Here is a 20436-nt window from a genome sequence, read left to right on the forward strand (position 1 = left end):
GAAGGTTTGCAGAGATTGATGGACATCTGCGGTAATGAGGGAGATAGGTTAGATTTTAGATTCAGTAAGGAAAAATCAGCAGTCATGATTTTCAATGACAACGAAGGTAGTGAGCTTAGGATACAGAAGGTCACGCGTGAGATAACAGATAAATACAAATATCTGGGCGTATGGATAAGCAATTGGACCGAGTACCTCAGGGAACACGAAATATACGTGACGACTAAAAGTAACAGGATCGCAGCGGTGATGAAAAACAAGGCACTGCGGAATTACAATAGGTATGATGTTGTGAGAGGAATATGGAGAGGAGTCATGGTTCCTGGTCTGACGTTCTGCAATGTGGTCTTGTGCATGAGATCAGAAGTTCAAGCAAGATTGGAAATTCAGCAACGTGGAATATGTAGACTTGCTTTAGGAGCTCACGGGAATACACCAAATCAGGGAGTGCAAGGTGATATGGGATGGACATCATTTGAGGGCAGAGAAGCTAGCAGCAAGATAAAATTTGAGAAGCGATTGAGAGAAATGGGGGAGGAGCGTTGGGCTAGGAGGGTTTTCAGCTACTTGTACATGAAGAATATTGATACAAAATGGAGGAAGCGAACCAGGAAATTGACTGGTAAATACTGAGAAAACAGCATGCGGCCAAACCAAAAAGAACTATTGGTTAAGAAGAAAGTGAAGAAAACGGAGACTGACATGTGGAGAACGGGCATAATTAAGAAGTCCGCACTAGAGATCTATCGAACTTTATAAAACTAATATTATATATATAAAACTTAATATTATAAAACTTAATAAACTGATTTCACTGGAAACCGCAGAGGGACATATTGGGCCAAATACGAAGGGGTATACACAGTATGCAGTGCGTGTGGAGAGGAAGAAGAAACTGCCGAACACTTGATATTGTTCTGTATAGGGCTTCACCCTATAGTTAAGGATGATGGCGCAGAGTTTTTAAAAGCACTGGGGTTTAGGGACAGGGAGGGCAAAATAGACTTTAAGCGGGTAGACTTAACTAGAAGGAGGTTATCTAATTGGTGGCTAAAGTCAAGGCGCGAGTGAAAATTAAACCCTTCACTGCAAAGTACGAATCCTCAACCTCAATATTTAAAGGAAAAAAAAAGATAAATCTAATGGTTAGTTCACTAAGTATTACGGCTTGGTGACCTTAGCCACCACCCGATCTAGAGGGTACAGCCATATCAATCCATCCATCCATCCATCCGTGGCTGATGTTTCCCGTACTGCGGCACGTTCACCAAGCGGTGGGTCTGTCGGAGTTTGTGGTCGCCACTGCTGCCATGGTTGACGGGCTGCTCTACTACACCCCGGCGCAGGGCACGCACGCCGTAGCGCTTCATCTCGTCATCCGGGTGTGGAAGGGTGCCACCACTTGAGGAAGCGCTATTCTTTTGCGAATTCGCTGTTCAAGCCGACCACGAAAACCGGTGAGCACAAATGCGTAGAAATCGTCATTGTCAGGCTTAAGCAATCAGAGGGGCCGAAAATGCCTTGAGGGGTCGGCCTGAAACACTGCTTTCCGCCCTAGGTTTTCAATAAGGTTATCAATCAATCAATCAATCAATCAATCAAATCTTGAAAGGTATGTGCTACAAAAAATGAGGCAACAGACGGTTGAGAAACACCACTAAGATTTCAAAACAGACATGTTACATGTTACTAACTGATTGATATGTGGGGTTTAACGTCCCAAAACCACCATCAACGAGTTAGTATTTGAGAGTAGCTTTAGTAAACCATCTGGATTAGGTCAGTGATAAACAACGCGGCCGTATCTGTACGGCGTGCTTCAGCGGAAAGTACAGCGAGAGAACTACGGGGAGCGGAAAATGCAACGCCGGGTGCGAAACAACCGCGGAGTGACGGAGGCCCTGCGCAAACGACGACGTCCCCGTAGACTCATGAGAATATCTGTCTCTGGAGTTAGGGCATGCCTCTTGATTACCTCGAGCCTCTGGGCACTGAGAAGTGTTTCGTATTCAGTGGCTGGACAAGCGGCGACACAAGGAACAGACGACGCACCGCAGAGGGGCTCCGCTGGCGTGAATAGGGTCGCTTTGTGAGTGACGGAGCGCACAGCAAGAACCATGGCGGGAAAAGCTTGGTCCCAGTCGGCGCCCTACTCAAAACACAGCGCGTGCAGAATGCGCTTAATTACTGTCACATTCCTTCCTCAAGCTTGGTTATCGCCCTGTAGACTGTAAGTAATTCCCAACGCAAGCTGTGCCTGCAGTGTTTGAGAAGCTCCAGGACAGTAGTAGATCATTATATAAAGAACACCAACTTCGCGAACATTTAAGATTAATCTGGAACCTACGTCGCTGCTAGACATATGACTAGAAGTTTTTACGATACGTGTATAAATGCGAACGCACTTCGCCGCTTGTCAGTTGATCGACGGCCGACACTCTGTTCGCCGCTATCGGCACTGTGTGTATGGCTGCATCCTGACTTTTTGTTGACTGGCTATACCATTGGTCGACAGCTTTAGACCAGTCTGCTCCTTTCTTCGATGTCACGACCCCGGGACAATAGTGAGTGAAGTTCTTGACTGAATTTCTTTGCAGATGGTAGACATAGCTGTGATGAATGGCTATGCCACATTTTTTCAAGAACGTCGCGGTAAGTACGTTTGTGAACACGTCATTGGTCGCATTGTATTTCACTGTAAACTGATTATGAAAAAAACACTCTGTAGCGTTCCCGACTCCTGTCAAGATGAACTCGGAAAACACCATGGCTTTCAATAGCTTCGCGGTAGGGCAATTAATTGTTAGCAAGTATTTGTTGACCACCGCAGTTTAGATAGAATTGACTTGCTGGCTAGTTTGTTTGTTTTCTTTTTTTTCTGCTAACCTCTTATTGGCTATGTGATGATTGAAACTGCGTCGCAAAATAAATAAAATGAGATTGGTCTTCCTGTCACTGTGTGCGTCGTCTGTTCCTTGGGCCGGAGGTCGTCCACCCGCAGGACACGTAACAGACGGTGGCGGTAGTATGGAGCACTCGTGTGGTGTTGCCTTGGCGGCGGAATTGGTGAGAACACGACTTTCTTGCCATAATTGGGATCATTAGTAGTCGAGGTTCTTTGTTGCTGTCTGTTGTCCTTGTTGTTGCTGACTGTGTGCGTCGCCTGGTCCTTGAGCCAGTGGTCGTCCAGTCACCGAATACGTAACAGAAGCAAGCAGTGATGGACCTCGCTTCGTTAACAAAGTTCAGTGAGGCTAGCCGAGGAGCATTCTGTCATCTTCGCCAATCGCAAGCTAACATCACGCAAGCAGGCCTACAGCACAACAGAAAAAGAGAAAAAGATCTCGCCTTATCTGAAAGAATCTTGCTTTCCTTTTGAAACTTATTACTCTACTCAGGGTGGTTAAATCGAATGTCAAAACAAAAACGGTCACTTGATGTGGTATAGTTCAGTACTTCTACAATTTCATTTCTCAGTGAACCACAAAAAAGGCAAACAACGTGCCAATGCTTATCGCCTTAGCCGTACTTGCTTGTGTTGTTTGTGTCTTTCATTTGTGTGCATGCAGCTTGGCGCAAGTGATTTTTTCTTTATTCTCGTTTGTGTTCGGGTTTTTTGTCATCTGCTCTCAGTGCATTCAACTTTCGGGCTTTAACATGCGTGACAGGTTGATGCTGACGTATGTTTCTCGTTCCCCAAGCCGTTTTAGATCCTGTCGTACCGGCTGATGAGGCCAATCTTCCTCCAGGCTGCTGCCATCACCTGCTCGACAGTGAAATGACACTCAGTGGGTGGTGCCCGTTCTGAACGTCACGTCTTCCTGGCCGTTCCAACAAATCTCCGCCGGCTTGCGCCAGTCTGAAGACTTGCAATGCCATCTTCGCTCTGTGATGCCTACCTCAAGGGTCCGCCCACCGTGAGCTCCAGTGTTTTCGCCCCATGCGAAGTGCAAGAACAACGTGTGTGACCGTGTGAAACTTTCAGTGCTGTGCTTGGACCAATTTGCCCCCACAATGGCTGCCTGTTACCACCTCCAATCGTTCTTGAAGTGTCACCCTCTTGAACGCTTTTGGATACGTATAGCTTTGGCCGAGTTGTAACGTCCACGGTGTTTGGCGTATTCTGCGTCGGAGCCCGTCACATACGATTGCCGTGCTTGCTATGTTTCTTCTTTCTTTCCTGCCACCCCCTTATTGGCTGTGCAGCGCTCAAGAATGCGTAGCAAAATGAATAAACTGGGATTTGTCTTCCTGGCACCGCGTGCATCGTTTGTTCCTTGGGTCAGCCGCCCACCCGTCAAATATCTAACAGAAGCAAGGTAGAATAAAACTGACCAGAATTCGAAATTGTCCAGTTTCGCCGTTTGAAGCTTTGTACGACTTAGTGCAGGATTCACCATTTCTCTTTGTTCAACAGTCGCGAATAACATCTTGTTACGCGGCATGGTGTATGAGCCCGCCGTGGCACACGTAGGGACAAAGAAGGAGGCTGGTGTGCCACGCCATATTCTGGTGGTCGATCAGTGACCCCGTTGCTTGTAAATATATTTGCTCCCGTCTGATTTGTGTCGTTGGGTTCCCCGTGACAATTGGGTGGAAGTGCGGTGTAGAAGAAAAAACTGCGCTACTGAATAGCCACAATAATCTCGCATGGCGCACCTGCCTTCTTCGTCCCTCCATCTGCCATGGTGGTTTCATGCACCATGCCTCGTAACATCATGATGACGTACTCGTTGGTGAACCTCCTTAGCGTACAGGCTTGGACATAGGCACAGGGGTGGGACACCTAAACATTTAAGAAGGTACCAAATATGTCGTTTAACATCGAACCTATGCGAACATTGCTTATCAAATTTTAATGTTACGGTGATGCAAGTCTTTGCCTGTCATGCTAACATGCATGGAAGTAGGATTCCAGAAACACCCCCATCTTTAGAAATAGCCGCAGTCTAAAAGAAGGCCGTTGTGAGAAGCACATCGTCTCTGCAAAATAACAGAGCGGAGCTGTATTTGGTGGGCATTCATTATAAAAAGAAAGGGGCACCAGAAAAAAGTCATCGCACCACAAACGCCTACTGATAACTGAAGGTACAGACGAGCAAGAAGGCATGAAAACACATTTGCGCACGGTCATTCAACATGAGAAATTATCAATCTCGCACACATGGGGTCTGCGTGAAGAATAACTGTCAAAGCATTTCATTTCATCTTTATTCAAGTTATTCGACGGTTGGCACCCGAATGCGCTACCACTATTATTATTATGCCATGTCTCCATTATGAGACGCATTTTTTAAATTGCTATGCCTGTACAAAACGAATCATCCATCGAACATTGAATGCAGCTTTGAGCTGTACCCACTACTACGTTGGACGGGCACAACGCTGCATTATTCCGCACTTATTGGAACACAAGAGCTCGTTTTTTATGACGTCACACTTTGAAGCGACAGACGTAGCTCAGTGGCTTTCTCGCTAAAGTTTCCCCTGAAACGTTCACTTCACAGTTAAACATGCCAAAAAGCAGAAAAAAAAGTTGAAGTCCTTATCGCCCATTGTAAAGCTCCACTTTTGTCTGACGTCACACCTTGCAGTGAGCAACCTAACTAAGAGGTTCCCGTGCTCAATTTTCCCCTGAAACGTTTGCTTCACAGTAAAACATGCCGAAAGGCAGTATAAAAAGTTGAGGCCCTTATCACCCATGATAAGGCTCAACTTTTTTCTGACGTCACACCTAGTAGTGGCGGACCATCCGTGCAGTCTTCCGAACTAAAGATTTCCCTGATAGTTTGCTGCACCACAACAGGCATCGAAACCAGCCGAAAAAGTTGGGGCCCTTATCACCCATGATAAGGCTCCACTTTTTTCTGACATCACACCAAGTAGTGGTGGACCACCTGTGCAGTCTTCCGAACTAAAGATTTCCCTTATAGTTTGCTTCACCACAACAGGCATCGAAACAAGCCGAAAAAGTTGGGGCCCTTATCACCCATGATAATGCTCAACTTTTTTCTGACGTCACACCAAGTAGTGGCGGACCAACTGTGCAGTCTTCCGAACTAAAGATTTCCCTGATAGTTTGCTTCACCACAAGAGGAATCGAAAGCAGCCGAAAAAGTTGGGGCCCTTATCACCCACGATAAGGTTCAACTTTTTTCTGACGTCACACCAAGTAGTGGCGGACCAACTGTGCAGTCTTCCGAACTAAAGATTTCCCTGATAGTTTGCTTCACCACAAGAGGAATCGAAAGCAGCCGAAAAAGTTGGGGCCCTTATCACCCACGATAAGGTTCAACTTTTTTCTGACGTCACACCAAGTAGTGGCGGACCAACTGTGCAGTCTTCCGAACTAAAGATTTCCCTGATAGTTTGCTTCACCACAAGAGGAATCGAAAGCAGCCGAAAAAGTTGGGGCCCTTATCACCCACGATAAGGTTCAACTTTTTTCTGACGTCACACCAAGTAGTGGTGGACCACCTGTGCAGTCTTCCGAACTAAAGATTTCCCTGATAGTTTGCTTCACCACAAGAGGAATCGAAAGCAGCCGAAAAAGTTGGGGCCCTTATCACCCACGATAAGGTTCAACTTTTTTCTGACGTCACACCAAGTAGTGGTGGACCACCTGTGCAGTCTTCCGAACTAAAGATTTCCCTGATAGTTTGCTTCACCACAAGAGGAATCGAAAGCAGCCGAAAAAGTTGGGGCCCTTATCACCCACGATAAGGTTCAACTTTTTTCTGACGTCACACCAAGTAGTGGCGGACCAAATGTGCAGTCTTCCGAACTAAAAATTTCCCTGATAGTTTGCTTCACCACAAGAGGAATCGAAAGCAGCCGAAAAAGTTGGGGCCCTTATCACCCACGATAAGGTTCAACTTTTTTCTGACGTCACACCAAGTAGTGGCGGACCAACTGTGCAGTCTTCCGAACTAAAGATTTCCCTGATAGTTTGCTTCACCACAAGAGGAATCGAAAGCAGCCGAAAAAGTTGGGGCCCTTATCACCCACGATAAGGTTCAACTTTTTTCTGACGTCACACCAAGTAGTGGCGGACCAAATGTGCAGTCTTCCGAACTAAAAATTTCCCTGATAGTTTGCTTCACCACAACAGGCATCGAAACCAGCCGAAAAAGTTGGGGCCCTTATCACCCACGATAAGGTTAAACTTTTGCCTGACGTCACATGTTGTGCGCTGCGGGTAAGCCAACTTACTGCGGTGACTGGTGGAAAGGGTGAACACCGCAGCGAGAGCGCCGTTGTCGCTGCGCATTGCGGCTGCTGAAGCAGAACATCCTTCTTTCTGTAACGTCAGCCAAAAGTTTAGCGTTATCATAGATGATAAGGGCCTCAACTTTTCAACTGCTTTACACGTGTTTCGGTGAAGCAAACCTATCAGACTCTGTGGAGCCTCTCGGTAGGCTCCCATTGACACGGATAACTGTCCAATCGAGGTGTACTAATACTGCAAAAACTTGAAAGTGAGGCATTTAATAGCTTTCTAGAAAAAATGTAGTGGGTACATTACCGCATACGTTAATATAGTGAAGAAGTTCAGAGATTATGATATAATTACTGTCGCACATTGTTTTCATTGCGATAACAATTATACGGAGACTCCCGGCTGGATTTTGCCGCTGGCGTGGATGTCACGCACCGTATATATATATAAACATATATATATATATATATATATATATATATATATATATATATATATATATATATATATATATATATATATATATAATTGCAGGAAAGAATTAAAGAATCGAGAAAAAAAAGACCTACGATGCGTGGAATCGAACGTGGGACCTCTGAGTCGTAAAAGCGCGGCGTTAACCACTGAGCCACCACAGAACACGTTCTGGAAAGTTAAAACGGCAAGCTATTTATATCTACCACTTATCGCTGCTGTTTTCGGCATTACCAGAAAGATGGCGCAATGAGCGCACGTCGCCACATAGCGCAGCGGCGCCCGCTCTAATCTCTTACGCCTACTTTGCCCGGCTTAGAGAAGGGGAGCGACGCTTTCTCGCGTGCCCTTATCTCGCGGTGGCGAGGAGGGGAGGATCATACGCCCTGGCTGGCCTCGGGCTTTACGTGGAACGATTCTGCTGTAGTTACCGGGTGCACAAATGTGACTGCTATCGTTGCAATCTCCGTTTGCGAAAAGTGCGCGCTTTTCGGACTCATCGAATTAACAAATGAGATGCTTATTCGCGTGCTTCCGTTCCTGTGGGTACGTTTCGTGCGTAATTTGTGCGACAGAAACGCGGGGCATGTTTCGTTCTGTTCCTCACTCTGGACGTGTCTTCTCGAATCGTTGCTATCGCGTTTCTTGCTTTGCCTTTGCGGCAAATCTGTGACATTTTCTTTTTTTTTTTTGCTAGCTGGACTATACATCTCGCAATACTTGGTACGCATATTGGTTACGCTGAACACATTCATGTAATATTTGTCGTTTTGCTGCGTGGTTGTGCTATTTATAGCACAAGCAACCACACCACTGAGGTGATTTCTATACTATATATAAACAGAATCGAGCACTATGAGGCAAAATCTTTATTTTAAAGTGCGTAAGCATTTCAACGCGGAATTAGCTTAAAAACTTTGTCCGTCTCTGTCACGCGAGACAAATCGCGGTTAAATAAAAAGTACAAACATTCCTGGCGAAATTGGATTTTGAACCAAGCATCTCAGGCTTTGCAAGGAAACGCTTTACCCACTCGGCTAAACACCAACGCTTGCAGTAGACGAATGTATCTGAACCTTATAAGTGGGATGTACGGAATATAAAAAAAAATAAGGACAATACCTGTTCGCCAGTGTGGTTCAAATACTTCGTGATCGTTTAATAAGTGACATGGTCTCGCCAAGGTGAACTCAGCCACTCAACGAGGAGGGGGGGGGGGGGAGGGGTTGCTTGAAGTAACATTGAAGAGGAGGGCAGGGTCGTATTTTGTTTTTACTAGCACAAAAGCCCCTGTATTAGCACAAACACTGTTTATGTGTGCTCACAGTGGTTCCAATCCACACACAGTAACTAAGGCTGCATAAGTAAGTAAAATAAGTTAGCCTTTTATTAGCGGAGATAGGCAGTCGGGGCAAACGGTGGAGTTGCTGTGCTTCTTGCGAGGAGGCCATTGCTGCTTCGACATTGTGAAAAATTGGCCTCTGGTAATTATTTCACAGCACTGAAATTCAAGAAAATTCACCGGCGAAACAGAAACTGGAGCTCCGATGAGCGCAAATAGGAGGCGACCAACATGACGGTACCATTCATGACAGCGACTGTGGTGGTAATACTGCTTGTGCATTTGTTAATGTACGTGCACCGGCCATGCTCTAATCGCAAACAAAACTCGCACAATCACCACGTGAAGTTGATTGATGGTTAGGGGCATATTGGAAAATAACGTCAGTTGTGCTTTTGCGAGTTTTGGTTTCGCCGGTGAAATTGGCAAGATTTCGTGACTGGCTAAGAATTTTCTGAAAGCGGCAACATGCTATACACATGATGGGGTGCAACTTTCTCATTCGACTGAACAGTTTGTCTCCTCTAAGTGAAAGTCAATTTGCGTTATTACATATAGTACATGCGTACTCATGCAATATTGCATGGCAGGAGCAAAAAATTGCCCTAGGCGTCAGAGCATGTGCATTACGTAACGAGTGGTTGGTTTAAAACATTGACGTGCGCACCAGGAAGGCGGGGGGGTGATAAGGAATGACATCGACAAAGTGTGCAGCTTCGCGAGCGAGTTCTCACACGTTGCGGGTACTTCGTCAAGCTGCAAAAAAAAAAAAAAAAAACACAATGATGCCACAGGGGGCACTACGCATCTATACTTGCACTGGGCATTTTAGGATAATTTAAAACAGCCAATGTTATGTGCACAGACGGTCCTTTCCTTGTGACCCTGTGTGCATGCAGCAGCAAAGCGTTTGAGAAGACTGTGCTAATAAGGCCCGATTTCACTATGATGGTCTGCACTACTTCCTCCTCCTTCGTGACTTCCACACTGACGGCAAAATTCAGGCGTCTTCAAAGCTTTTTTTTTTTAAACACTTCGTCGTCTTCCTTCTTCACTGCGCCACGCCATTCTTGTGTGGTTCGTCATGCATGAACACCTATTGTTAAAATTCTGCCGAAGTGCACGCAGGCACCACTTTGGTTTGGAGCAAGATATTTATTTCCTGCACACACACATGATGGCTAGTACATGGCTCTGACGACATCCTCGTAGAGAAATGGATACTTGGACATTTTCTTGTCAAGCCACTCCTCGACCTGGCGGCCGTGATTCCGCGTCCAGAGCAGCGCACGCTCGGCCTCGGTCAACGCGCCGACAAACGCCAGGTCCACTCTTCGAGGAAACCGGCGACGCCGAGAGAGATCTTCGTGGAAGTGCTTGATCTGTAGAGCAGATGCGATAATTAAAGGCGGTTGGCTCATGTGAACGAAACTACAATAACCGATTTGCAGATGGGAGTGTTTAAATAAGCAAATATATGGCTATCTCGTTTGAACTGAACTCAATGAGTGAAGTGTGCGATATGCTGGTGGCTACCCAATAATGGTTCTGGCTCTCATCTATCCCCGTAGTTAACCTGTAGTTTTGTAATAATAATAATAATAATAATAATAATAATAATAATAATAATAATAATAATAATAATAATAATAATAATAATAATAATAATAATAATAATAATAATAATAATAATAATAATAATAATAATAATAATTAGTTGGCGGCGAGTTTTATGCGCTAGGAGTGAGTGAGTGAGAACAACTTTATTATATGCGCTAGGAATTCACCCAGCTATCGTGTCCTTTCAATGAAGCCAGTTTTCCCGACTAGCGGTTGTGTTTTATCGACGGCAACCATTACATGGTGTTCATGTACCTTATTAAACCGATCCACACTGCGGACTCCGGTGACGACAGCCCGTATAGCATGCTTCATAGAAGGTCCCGTTCCGTACCTGGATAGAAACAATGTGGCCAGTCAGCACTTTTTATGCACACCGTGTGTGCGCCGGTATTAGATGAAAAAAAAAAATCACAGCACATCCACGGATTGAATGACGATGTGTGGGGCGAAGCGTCCGTCCATCCGTGTTTTGATCCGTCAGTGGGTCCGGACGAACAGAGGCACGGAAGGACTAACGCACGGAAGCATAGACGGACGGATGGTTGGAAGCATGGACGAATGAACAGACGGGCGAACGGACGCACGCACGGACGATTAGATGGATGGACACATGGACGGACGGATGGTCGCTTCACTCCACTGATCATCACTTAATCCATGAATATGCTGTGAAAATCACTAGTGCCATCTAGTTATACTATTCCCAAGGACATATACACACAACGGCATATATTGAGGAAGTCAAGCTAAAGGTGGCTACAAACTACTATACTACTACGACTACAGCGGAGAAAAACCCACGGCCTAAGGAGCTTCGCTCCTGAAATTTGAGGACACGTAACACCAAGGGTTACGGAGAGAAGAGGCACAGGCATGCGCATTCAAGAGACTTTCATGAAGTTACTTTTAGGTTACCATACAATTGGATTCGGCTGCCAGATAGGTGCGTGAAGTGCATAGGTCTCACTTGCGAATGAGCTTCTTGAGGTTCTTCAAGAGAAAGTCTGAGGCGAGCTCCTCGCCCATCGGCGTCTCCATAAGGCTCTCGAATATGTACTGCATCTTCCCTGGAAACTCGGGCTTGTCGAAGGCGTGATTCAGGAGTCTGTAAAGAAGAATATAATATTTTGTAGCTCACAGTACTCCGTCGATATTTCGCTATTGTTCATGCCTACTACATTGCGGCGGAAGGGAAGAACCAGGGACGGGATGGAGAAAACACGCCACGCCATGTCAATATCTAGTTTCCTTCGAGAAGTCAGGTGCTGTGCAGTGTAGGGCTGCTCACATACCCTGACGTGTTATTTTCCCCGCATGGAGCCCGAGGTTCCTATAGGCGGGCTTCACAACGAATGCCTGTCATGTAGAAATCAGCATGGTCACAAACGTGTGAAAGATGGCTCCATGTACCTGCGGTGGCGCCACCTAGAGGCGAGGGTACGTGGAACCATGAGGAACGGAGCTCTCTTAGGAGCTTATCCCGCGGACTCGTTCACCCGAACGCAGCTCCATTCGTCAAACCCGGCTCACGGTCGAGTTGGAGGGTTTCAACTTGGGCTTGTTGGTGATTCACCTTGATGGGAAGTGATGCGTACTGAAGACAAGTACGCTAGAAAGAACACAGATATACGCAGCACGTACAAACAACAAACAGTTTATTGGCAAAAAAGTTGACCGTATTTATCTTAACGTCTACCCTTGATTGCGTACGGCGAAGCGAAGCGTATACAAAACCAACACACACGTATTGCACAGGGCGATATCCAATTTATTTGAGTGATAAAGATGTAGGCGACATGCTGATGTATTTGTATTTGAGACATGATATATTGTTACAAGAAGGAGACCGACTCGGAGAGGTAGTTACAGATCTATTTTCAGCCGGTTAAGCGAGTAGCGCTGGCCACAGATATTAGCTCGTGCCAGTATATCGGATTTGTCTTCTTCATCTCCATGCACTGGCACGTAGCATGACCCCGGCGGCGGAGGCACCGTCCCGGTGCTTTAAATGTCGTTATCTGACGCATTATTGTGGGGCTTGATCCGCGAGACGTGTACAAGATCACTGCACCGCACAACAGATGATGATGAATAGATGGGGCTGATCTCGTAGGAGACCGGTGTTACTTGACGCAATATACGGTGGCGTCCCGTGTAATGAAGCAAAAGTTTTTCTGATAGGTCCAGCTGCCAATGAGGCGACCAGAGTAAAATGAGGGTACCGGGGGCGAAATGTACATCTCTATGTTTCGCATTGTACCGCCGGCATTGGTTGGTTTGCGACATCATTAGCTGAGCGCGAGTAAGCTGACGGGCATGATCGGCTCTCGCAATCACATCGGGGGCATACTCGCTGGTGGACTTGGTGTGAACTGAGATGACTGTGTCCAGTGGTAAAGTCAGCTCTCTTCCATACAATAAGTAAAACGACGAAAAGCCCACTGTGTCGTGACGGGATGAATTATACGCGAAAGTTGCGTAAGGCAAGGTCCCAGTCTCGGTGGTCGGGCGACACGTACATAGCGAGCATATTTGCAAGAGTGCTGTTAAATCGTTCCGTGAGGCCGTTTGTTTGAGGGTGGTAAGCGGTTGTGTGTGTTGCGTGGAACAAGAACGCAGATTGTCGGCGATGACTAGGGATAGAAATGTACGGCCACGGTCTGTGAGGAGTTGTCTCGGAGCACCGCGAATCAATATAACGTCCCGTAACAAGAAGTCAGTGAAGTCGGTTGCACAGCTATGTAGAGCTCGCGAAATAGCGTAGATTGTAGCGTAGTCTGTAATCACGGCTATCCATTTGTTTCCCAATGTTGATGTGGGAAAAGGACCAAGCAGGTCTAACCCAATACGGTAAAATGATTCTGCGGGTATGTCGATTGGTTGAAGATGGCCAGCGGGTAGCAGCGACGGTGTTTTACGGCGTTGGCATAGGTCACACATGGCGACGTATGGGCGTACCGAGCGAGCAAGGCCTGGCCAGAAGAAACGGCGCCGGACGCGCTCGTACGTGCGGGATACGCCAAGGTGTCCAGCCGTGGGAGCGGCGTCAAGTTTGGCGAGAACACAACGGCGCAAATCCTTAGGCACAATTCAATTCAATTCAATTTTCAATGTCAAAAATCGTTTTATTGTTTTCTTGTACAAGACACAAGAAACAAAAGGATGTTGGGGCTAAAGGCATATAGCCTGACAGAGGACCCAACACCCTTGTACACAGTTCGTACATCAAACTAAAAAATAAAAAAACAGTTTTCGCGGCATCAGTCCTTCATGAACAAAGAAGCAACATATAAAAGATAGCTGCCAAAACATATCAGGTTACATTGAATCTGACCGACTGTACAAATCTTGTAACATACTTACTACATAAAACACTTAAATAACAATCACTCAGGAAAGAATCAGACTAGGACATTAGAGACATGTGATACATACCATTCTATTTTATAGTTAATAAAATACATGCAGTACAAGATTTCCATCGCCCGACTACTACCATTGCTAACATGAGTATTTTTAGGATCCATCAAAAAGTATGTTTTCCTGCATTAGCACTTCTTTAACTTGTACCTTAAATGCTTTTTCTGTACAATCAAAATTAAGCTTATGTTCTAATTTGTTGAATATGCAAGTTGTTTGATGGGTAAAAGTTTGTTTCCCATAATTTGTTCGTGTTCGTTGTGGACGGCGTAAGATTTGGCGGATAGGATAAGTGTGTTGTCTAGCTCCTTCTTTGGGAAATTTTTGCTGTATATGATTTGCAATATTTTCATGTAATAGACTTGATCAGCCCGAAGCATATGATATCGTTGAAATAAAGGTGCCGTCCTCAAGTTTGCGTAATTTCCTTGGTGTTTGCAGTATATGTGGAGAACCCTTTTTTGTAGAAGTACAAGTTTCTTGTAGTTAGTTTTGGTGGTTGTTTCCCACACCAGAGCTCCATAGCACAGCTTAGAATAAAAAAGGCAATTGTATAACTGTTGTTTCACCCATAGGGAAATCAGTTTAGAAATTCTGTACGTAATACCAATGCTTTTTGATAAGTCTACACATTGTTGGCTAATATGCGCGTTCCAGCTTAACTCTTCATTAAACACCACTCCAAGAAACTTCTGGTTTGTCAATTGCTGCAGTTTTATTCCTGCATAAGTAATGGTTATTTCCTTATCGATGGGCGTATTGCGCGACCTGAATATTATGTATTTTGTTTTTTCAGCGTTTATTTGTCATTTTTTTATTCATCCAGCAAGCTAGCGATACAAGGTAGTGATTCACACTGTACTCTAATTCATTCAGGTCCCGTGATTTAAAAAATAGATTGGTGTCGTCGGCGTACATTATTAATTCTGGGGAAACAGGTATATTACTATATCGTTTACAAAAATTATGAATAATAATGGACGTAGCTTAGAGCCCTGAGGGACGCCTCGTTCAAGCGTTAGGTAACTAGACGAAACATCCTGCATACGTACGAACTGTTGACGATTATTTAAATAGCTTACCAGCAACCGACTTGCAACACCCCTAATTCGGTACTTCTCTAACTTCTGTAACAAAATTTTGTGATCTATAGAATCAAATGCCTTCTTTAGATCTAAAAATAGACCAAGCGTATAGTTTTTGTCTTCAATATTAATTATTATTTTATCTTTGATGTACAAGAGTGCTTGTTCAGCGGATTTATTCTTTTGAAAGCCATACTGACTCTTTGTAATTACCTTGCGTGCGTTAAAAAATGTAACTAATCGGACGTAAATTATATCTTCGAAAATTTTTGAAAACACAACAATGAGAAGGTCAGGCCCGTCTGATCGGAAATTGCGGCAATATAGCACACCCTTTTGATTACAAAGCAGTGGACGAAAGCACCATTTGGGGAGGATTCCGTACGGCTGATGATGTCAAGCAGCACTGCATCACGCTTCTGCTCTTCCCCAATGTTAAGGAAGTCGGACACTGAGAAGATAGAGTTCTCTGTGGGCTCGTCAGTTCCTCAGGATCGTCGACAGGGTACCGGGAGAGGCAATCGGCATCATGATGTAGGCGTCCAAATTTGTAGACCACCGAATAGGAAAACTTTTGCAGGCGCAAAGCCCAGCTACCAAGGCGGCCTGGTGGATATTTCAGAGAGTTGAGCCAGCCAGTACCGAAAATGGGCGTCCGTATAGATAAGGTCGGAATTTCGCCACCTTCCATACAAGAGCCAAGTACTCACGCTCTGTGATCGAATAGTTACGTTCCAGGGGCGGATAGGAGGTGGCTGGCACATGCATTAACGCAATCATGGCTCTTTTGTTTCTAGCCAGCACTGCACCAATGGCATGTCCACTTGCAGCTGTATGGATTTCCGTAGGGGCAGCAAGGTTAAAGTGTGCCATGATCGAAAGAGTAATGAGAAGAGTGATATGAGGGTCGAGAACGCAGAAGCCTCTTCGGAGCCCCATGAAAACGGGACGTCTTTCTTGAGGAGCTGCGTAAACGGCCTCGCTATGTGCGCAAAATTTTTCACGAAGCGTCGGAAGTAGGAAGCGTTGCGGGTGTACGCTAGGGTTAAGCGAGAGAGAAGTGTGTTGAGAGCCGCAGAGTGGCCGGCAGGTGCTGTGGGTGAGGGAGATAGTGACGTCAATGTGCAGCCTCAACTTGACCTACTTAGTACCGCCCCAACACCTGTGGCCAGAGGGGTTTGTGCGGACATACGAGACAGCGTTAGACATGCTAGTCAAAGAGCTGCTTTGCATCTAAAACGCTTGTGAACAAAACAACGCCGCTCGCGTCCTCAGTGGTTAAGCTTCCTCTGAGACGTCATGTGCAGGAGGCTGTTTGCTCGGATGCCGGAGCCGATAGGGAAGAGATTCGGCTTGCGAAGGCTACTCGGGGAGAGTGGCAAGGGTTTCGAGCTCGCCTCTTCGCATCATCCTTTCACGCCACTTCAAAATACCAGTTTTCTCAGCCTGTAATTACCCGATAGAATTTTTTGTGGCATAATGCTCTCCACAAAACACAGAACAACTACCATGGTCTAAGTAACGTTTGGCATAGGCACTAGGCCCTATAACAAATATAGGGCCCTTTAAGACAGTTGAAGTGACACGGCAATAGAACTAATTGGTAGTAATTGATTTTTAAGTATTTGAAGCGTTTTGGTTTTCTCGTCATCGTCGGCATAGCTTTTCAATTATCTCAGAACGGCTGTTGAGATACGTGTCGCCAGCAGCGAGTTCTATCAGATGTATATCTAGTGACGCAGTGCCAGTGAACAAAAACAGGGCGTGGCGATGCGGTGGCGCCCTCTCTATCATGGATTTGGCCGTGTGTTTTTGAAACGTTTTTACTGATTTAAGTAAATTATTACAATTACTTCTTGATCATTTCTGTTAGTTATATTATTTTCGACCTTGTTTGTTCACGTTAACCTGGTTTTGCCACTACTAGCCCTCTTACGGCCCCGTATTGAGCATTTGGCGGTGAGCGTGAGCACGCCCATGAGCTTCGTACATAAGACGAGCCCTTAAAGCACGTATTGTCATTCTTAAGGAAACTCCTCATTTCATTGATCAGTTACCATTGATTATATAAATCAGTGAGTGGGCTTACTGTGCAAAAGGTGCAAATAAATGCGGTGTCGTTAGTGTGCTACTGTGCGTACTTCGCCCGTCGTTTTTTTTGTTCCGACGCAAGAAATACCAGTGAAAATTAAAACAAGGTCGAATGAGGAAGGCACATTCAAACACACACCACCTCTGGAAGAGGAACTGGAAGACAAGGCGTGCATACATAAAATTTTGATTTGTCCGTTACTATTGAAAGCTTTGCGTATAATATACATTGAATTAGTTGAATATGGAAGCTCCAAGATAAGTTGAACAAAGCTTGGACAACGCGAGTATCAAAACAAAAATGTTCCGACTAATATCAAAGCCCTACCCATAACAGCACCGTATCGAAAATGTATTATTCTATTTTTATACATAATCGAACAGTAGTTACGCCAGAGTCCTTCACTACATTTACTGGTCGTGAAGCTTCGCCATAACTCTACGGGAGAGCTTTGTGCGCTGCGAGCGGAATCCGCGGGGCGGCGCTGCCTCACCAAGCGGGGCATCCGTAGACCGGAGGGAATCTGACTGCTGGTGCCGCTATAGGGTCAATGCATAGTATCGTGGCATGCCATCGTGTAGTTTTTGACCATATAATTACTATTGTGACTAGTGTACTGTGCCTGAAGATCGGGAAGGATACCGTATACCTGCTGGGTGCCTGGTGGTCGATGCGGTTACAAAAGAAATGACGAAAAAGCCTCCGAGTTCTCGCTGCCTACAAAGCGTGATCGGCGGGACAAGTGAAAGCGCGCAATGCCGTCACAAGAAACTAATAGTTTCCCGTTTGTTTCGTCTGATGATGACTGATATGTGGGGTTTAACGTCCCAAAACCACCATATAATTATGAGAGACGCCGTAGTGGGGGGCTCCGGAAATGTTGACCACCTGGGGTTCTTTAACGTGCGCCCAAATCTGAGCACACGGGCTTACAGCATTTCCTCCTCCATCGGAAATGCAGCCGCTGCAGCCGGGATTCGATCCCGCCACCTGCCATTTGTTTCGTCGAATGTGCATGTGCGCGGAAAGCACTTCGATGAGAGTGACATCGTTCGCGTTCGCCAGTGGCTAGTCGGAGGTGTTCTTGTGACCGCGTGACGTTCCGAAACTTTTGCTGACGCTGTGCCGAAGATTTTCTACGGCCTCACGACGTATTTGTATAGTGCCAAAAGAAGCAGAGAGTGCCCGCCTACGTGTGTCGATTTGAACCGTCAGCGAGCTGCATACTGTTGTTGCTGCATTGGACTGTGCATGAGCCCTCTTGACATAGCTGCAATGGGTAATGACACGTTTCATTAAGGGGAGCGTACCGACTGCCTCTTCCTCATTCCATGCCAGTAGGTAATACGGAAGCCCGATGAATAAAACGCTCGCCGTTTTCTTTTATACAGGCACTGAGATTATCAAAGTCTAGAGGTGATATGCCAAACACGCGGAGCTACATGCAGCTTCTTGCAGCTTGAAATACTCAAAGCACACACCCGCTGCATGGAACGGAAACTTCAGCGCTACCATTAGCAGTTTGCTAGGGTGATGGTGTAAGAGAGGTTGCACCACAAGGCTGTACAAAACGTGTGCAAGCTGTAAAAGCGGAAAAAGTCAATTTTTGATATGAATGCGTTATGAGCACGAGAAGATAGCTTTTTGCGTCACATGTTGACGCCACCGGCGCGGGACGCAGTCGGTCAATTTTCACGTTTGAGGAGGTATGTAAGGCTTTCGCTTGTACAGTAAAAACAATAAAGAAGGAAAGGGAAAACACAGCATGAGTAAGGAACGGAGAAACTACATTGAATGGCCAACCGAACTTAGAACGCGCTACGGCACCGTAGTGAAAAATTAACGCAAAACAAAACACGAAAACGAAGTGAACGTCAAATGAAGTACTGCTTGATGCTCATCCCTTGCTAAATTAAATAAACTGAATCATCCAAAGCAGCCGTTGGTTCGATAAGTGCGAGGCAATTTCAATATATATATATATCTTCGTAGATGAAACATCGAATGTATATATAGCATTGAAGGTTGGATATGCTCAGTCAAAAGTGGCAACCACTGCACTTCCGCGACGCCTTAAGAACCACCAATCATTGAAGAACTCTGGATTGTACACAAATGTTCACTAAAATCCTAAGAGAAAAAATAAGCATGCTTTTATAGCGGTAGAATATATCAAAGAGGAATCATCATGCCGTCTAGTTTTCAGCTTCAGGGCCTCATTCGATGCTAAATTTCACTGTATCAGAGCTTTCTCGAATTTCCTTGAAGCTAGCATCACTCTGAAGACGTATTCAGCCTTCACGGCTACATTTGATAACGTTTCACAGCTCCGGCGCGTGCCGTACAATGGCAGAGCCGCGGCCGCTCCGATGCCCCGCCGTGGGCGAGGGCAGAGGTTGCTCCTGTATATATATCAAACTTTCGCCGAACTTTCATGACCAGTAAATGTATGGAAGGACTCTGTTTACGCGTCGTTATGTGATGCGGCATCCTATTGTTTTTCCTTGCATCATGTGACAAAGAAGCGAGATGAATTTGGAATATTTCAATCAGCCATGCAGCGCTAATGGTGGATGGAAAACAGAAACTCTGCTGAACATTTCAGAAAGGTGGTGGGCGAGTTGAATTTGATACATATTGCATAAAAGGAGCGCAAATACGACTAGGAAGTGAAAATAATCTCCCGGGACTCGGTGTGATGCTTGAGTGTGCCTCCTATCCTATTTTAAGTTTCGTACAACATGCTTAACACTTTTACGTTATACCGACCCGAAACACGACACGTCAATCGACGCTTGCGGAGGTTATAATAGCAAGTGCTGGCGTACTCTTTAAGCCGGGATCGATTCTCGGCGCATCCGAGTGCCCTGACGGCGGCGCGTTTGCTCTCGTCCGTGGCTGCCTCGTCCAGGTGGTCCAGCACGAACTGCCAGTGGCTGCCATTGTCTAGACGCACGCCTTGGCACAGCACCACCATGGTGCGCCATGGATTCTTGCGCAGAGCTCTGCACAAAAGGAAAATTTTCATCAAGCCGCATAAGGCTTGAAACAGTGAAACTGGAGAGACTGAAGACTAACGTGCTTGCAGCTATATAGGTTGTTTCTACAAGCCCTAGTTAGGTGATGTTTCTATGTCGTTGCTAGGCGTTAGCTAGGTCGTGCTAGGTAGTTTTTACGTTGA

At 45.7% G+C, this 20436-nt stretch overlaps 1 protein-coding gene and 1 long non-coding RNA gene across 2 annotated transcripts in view; one reads left to right on the forward strand and one right to left on the reverse strand.

The window, feature by feature from the left end:
* The first annotated feature begins 852 nt into the window (after positions 1 to 852).
* LOC142817654 (uncharacterized) lies at positions 853 to 4255 on the forward strand. Its single transcript, XR_012895280.1, has 2 exons — positions 853 to 2564; positions 3702 to 4255. It is a non-coding gene; the product is annotated as an uncharacterized LOC142817654 (long non-coding RNA).
* Positions 4256 to 10170: 5915 nt separating this feature from the next.
* Positions 10171 to 20436, reverse strand: part of LOC119174027 (aminopeptidase N) — a 55984-nt gene continuing 45718 nt past the window's right edge. The window contains exons 19-22 of the mRNA XM_075894280.1: positions 20084 to 20260; positions 11626 to 11763; positions 10911 to 10989; positions 10171 to 10417 (exon numbers count right to left, since the gene is read on the reverse strand). Coding sequence (XP_075750395.1) covers positions 10217 to 10417; positions 10911 to 10989; positions 11626 to 11763; positions 20084 to 20260 — 595 coding nt within the window. The 3' untranslated portion in view covers positions 10171 to 10216. The remainder of the gene's footprint in view (positions 10418 to 10910; positions 10990 to 11625; positions 11764 to 20083; positions 20261 to 20436) is intronic.

The sequence above is a fragment of the Rhipicephalus microplus genome, chromosome 5 (assembly GCF_043290135.1).
Source record: "Rhipicephalus microplus isolate Deutch F79 chromosome 5, USDA_Rmic, whole genome shotgun sequence".
Classification (NCBI taxonomy): Eukaryota; Metazoa; Arthropoda; class Arachnida; order Ixodida; family Ixodidae; genus Rhipicephalus; species Rhipicephalus microplus.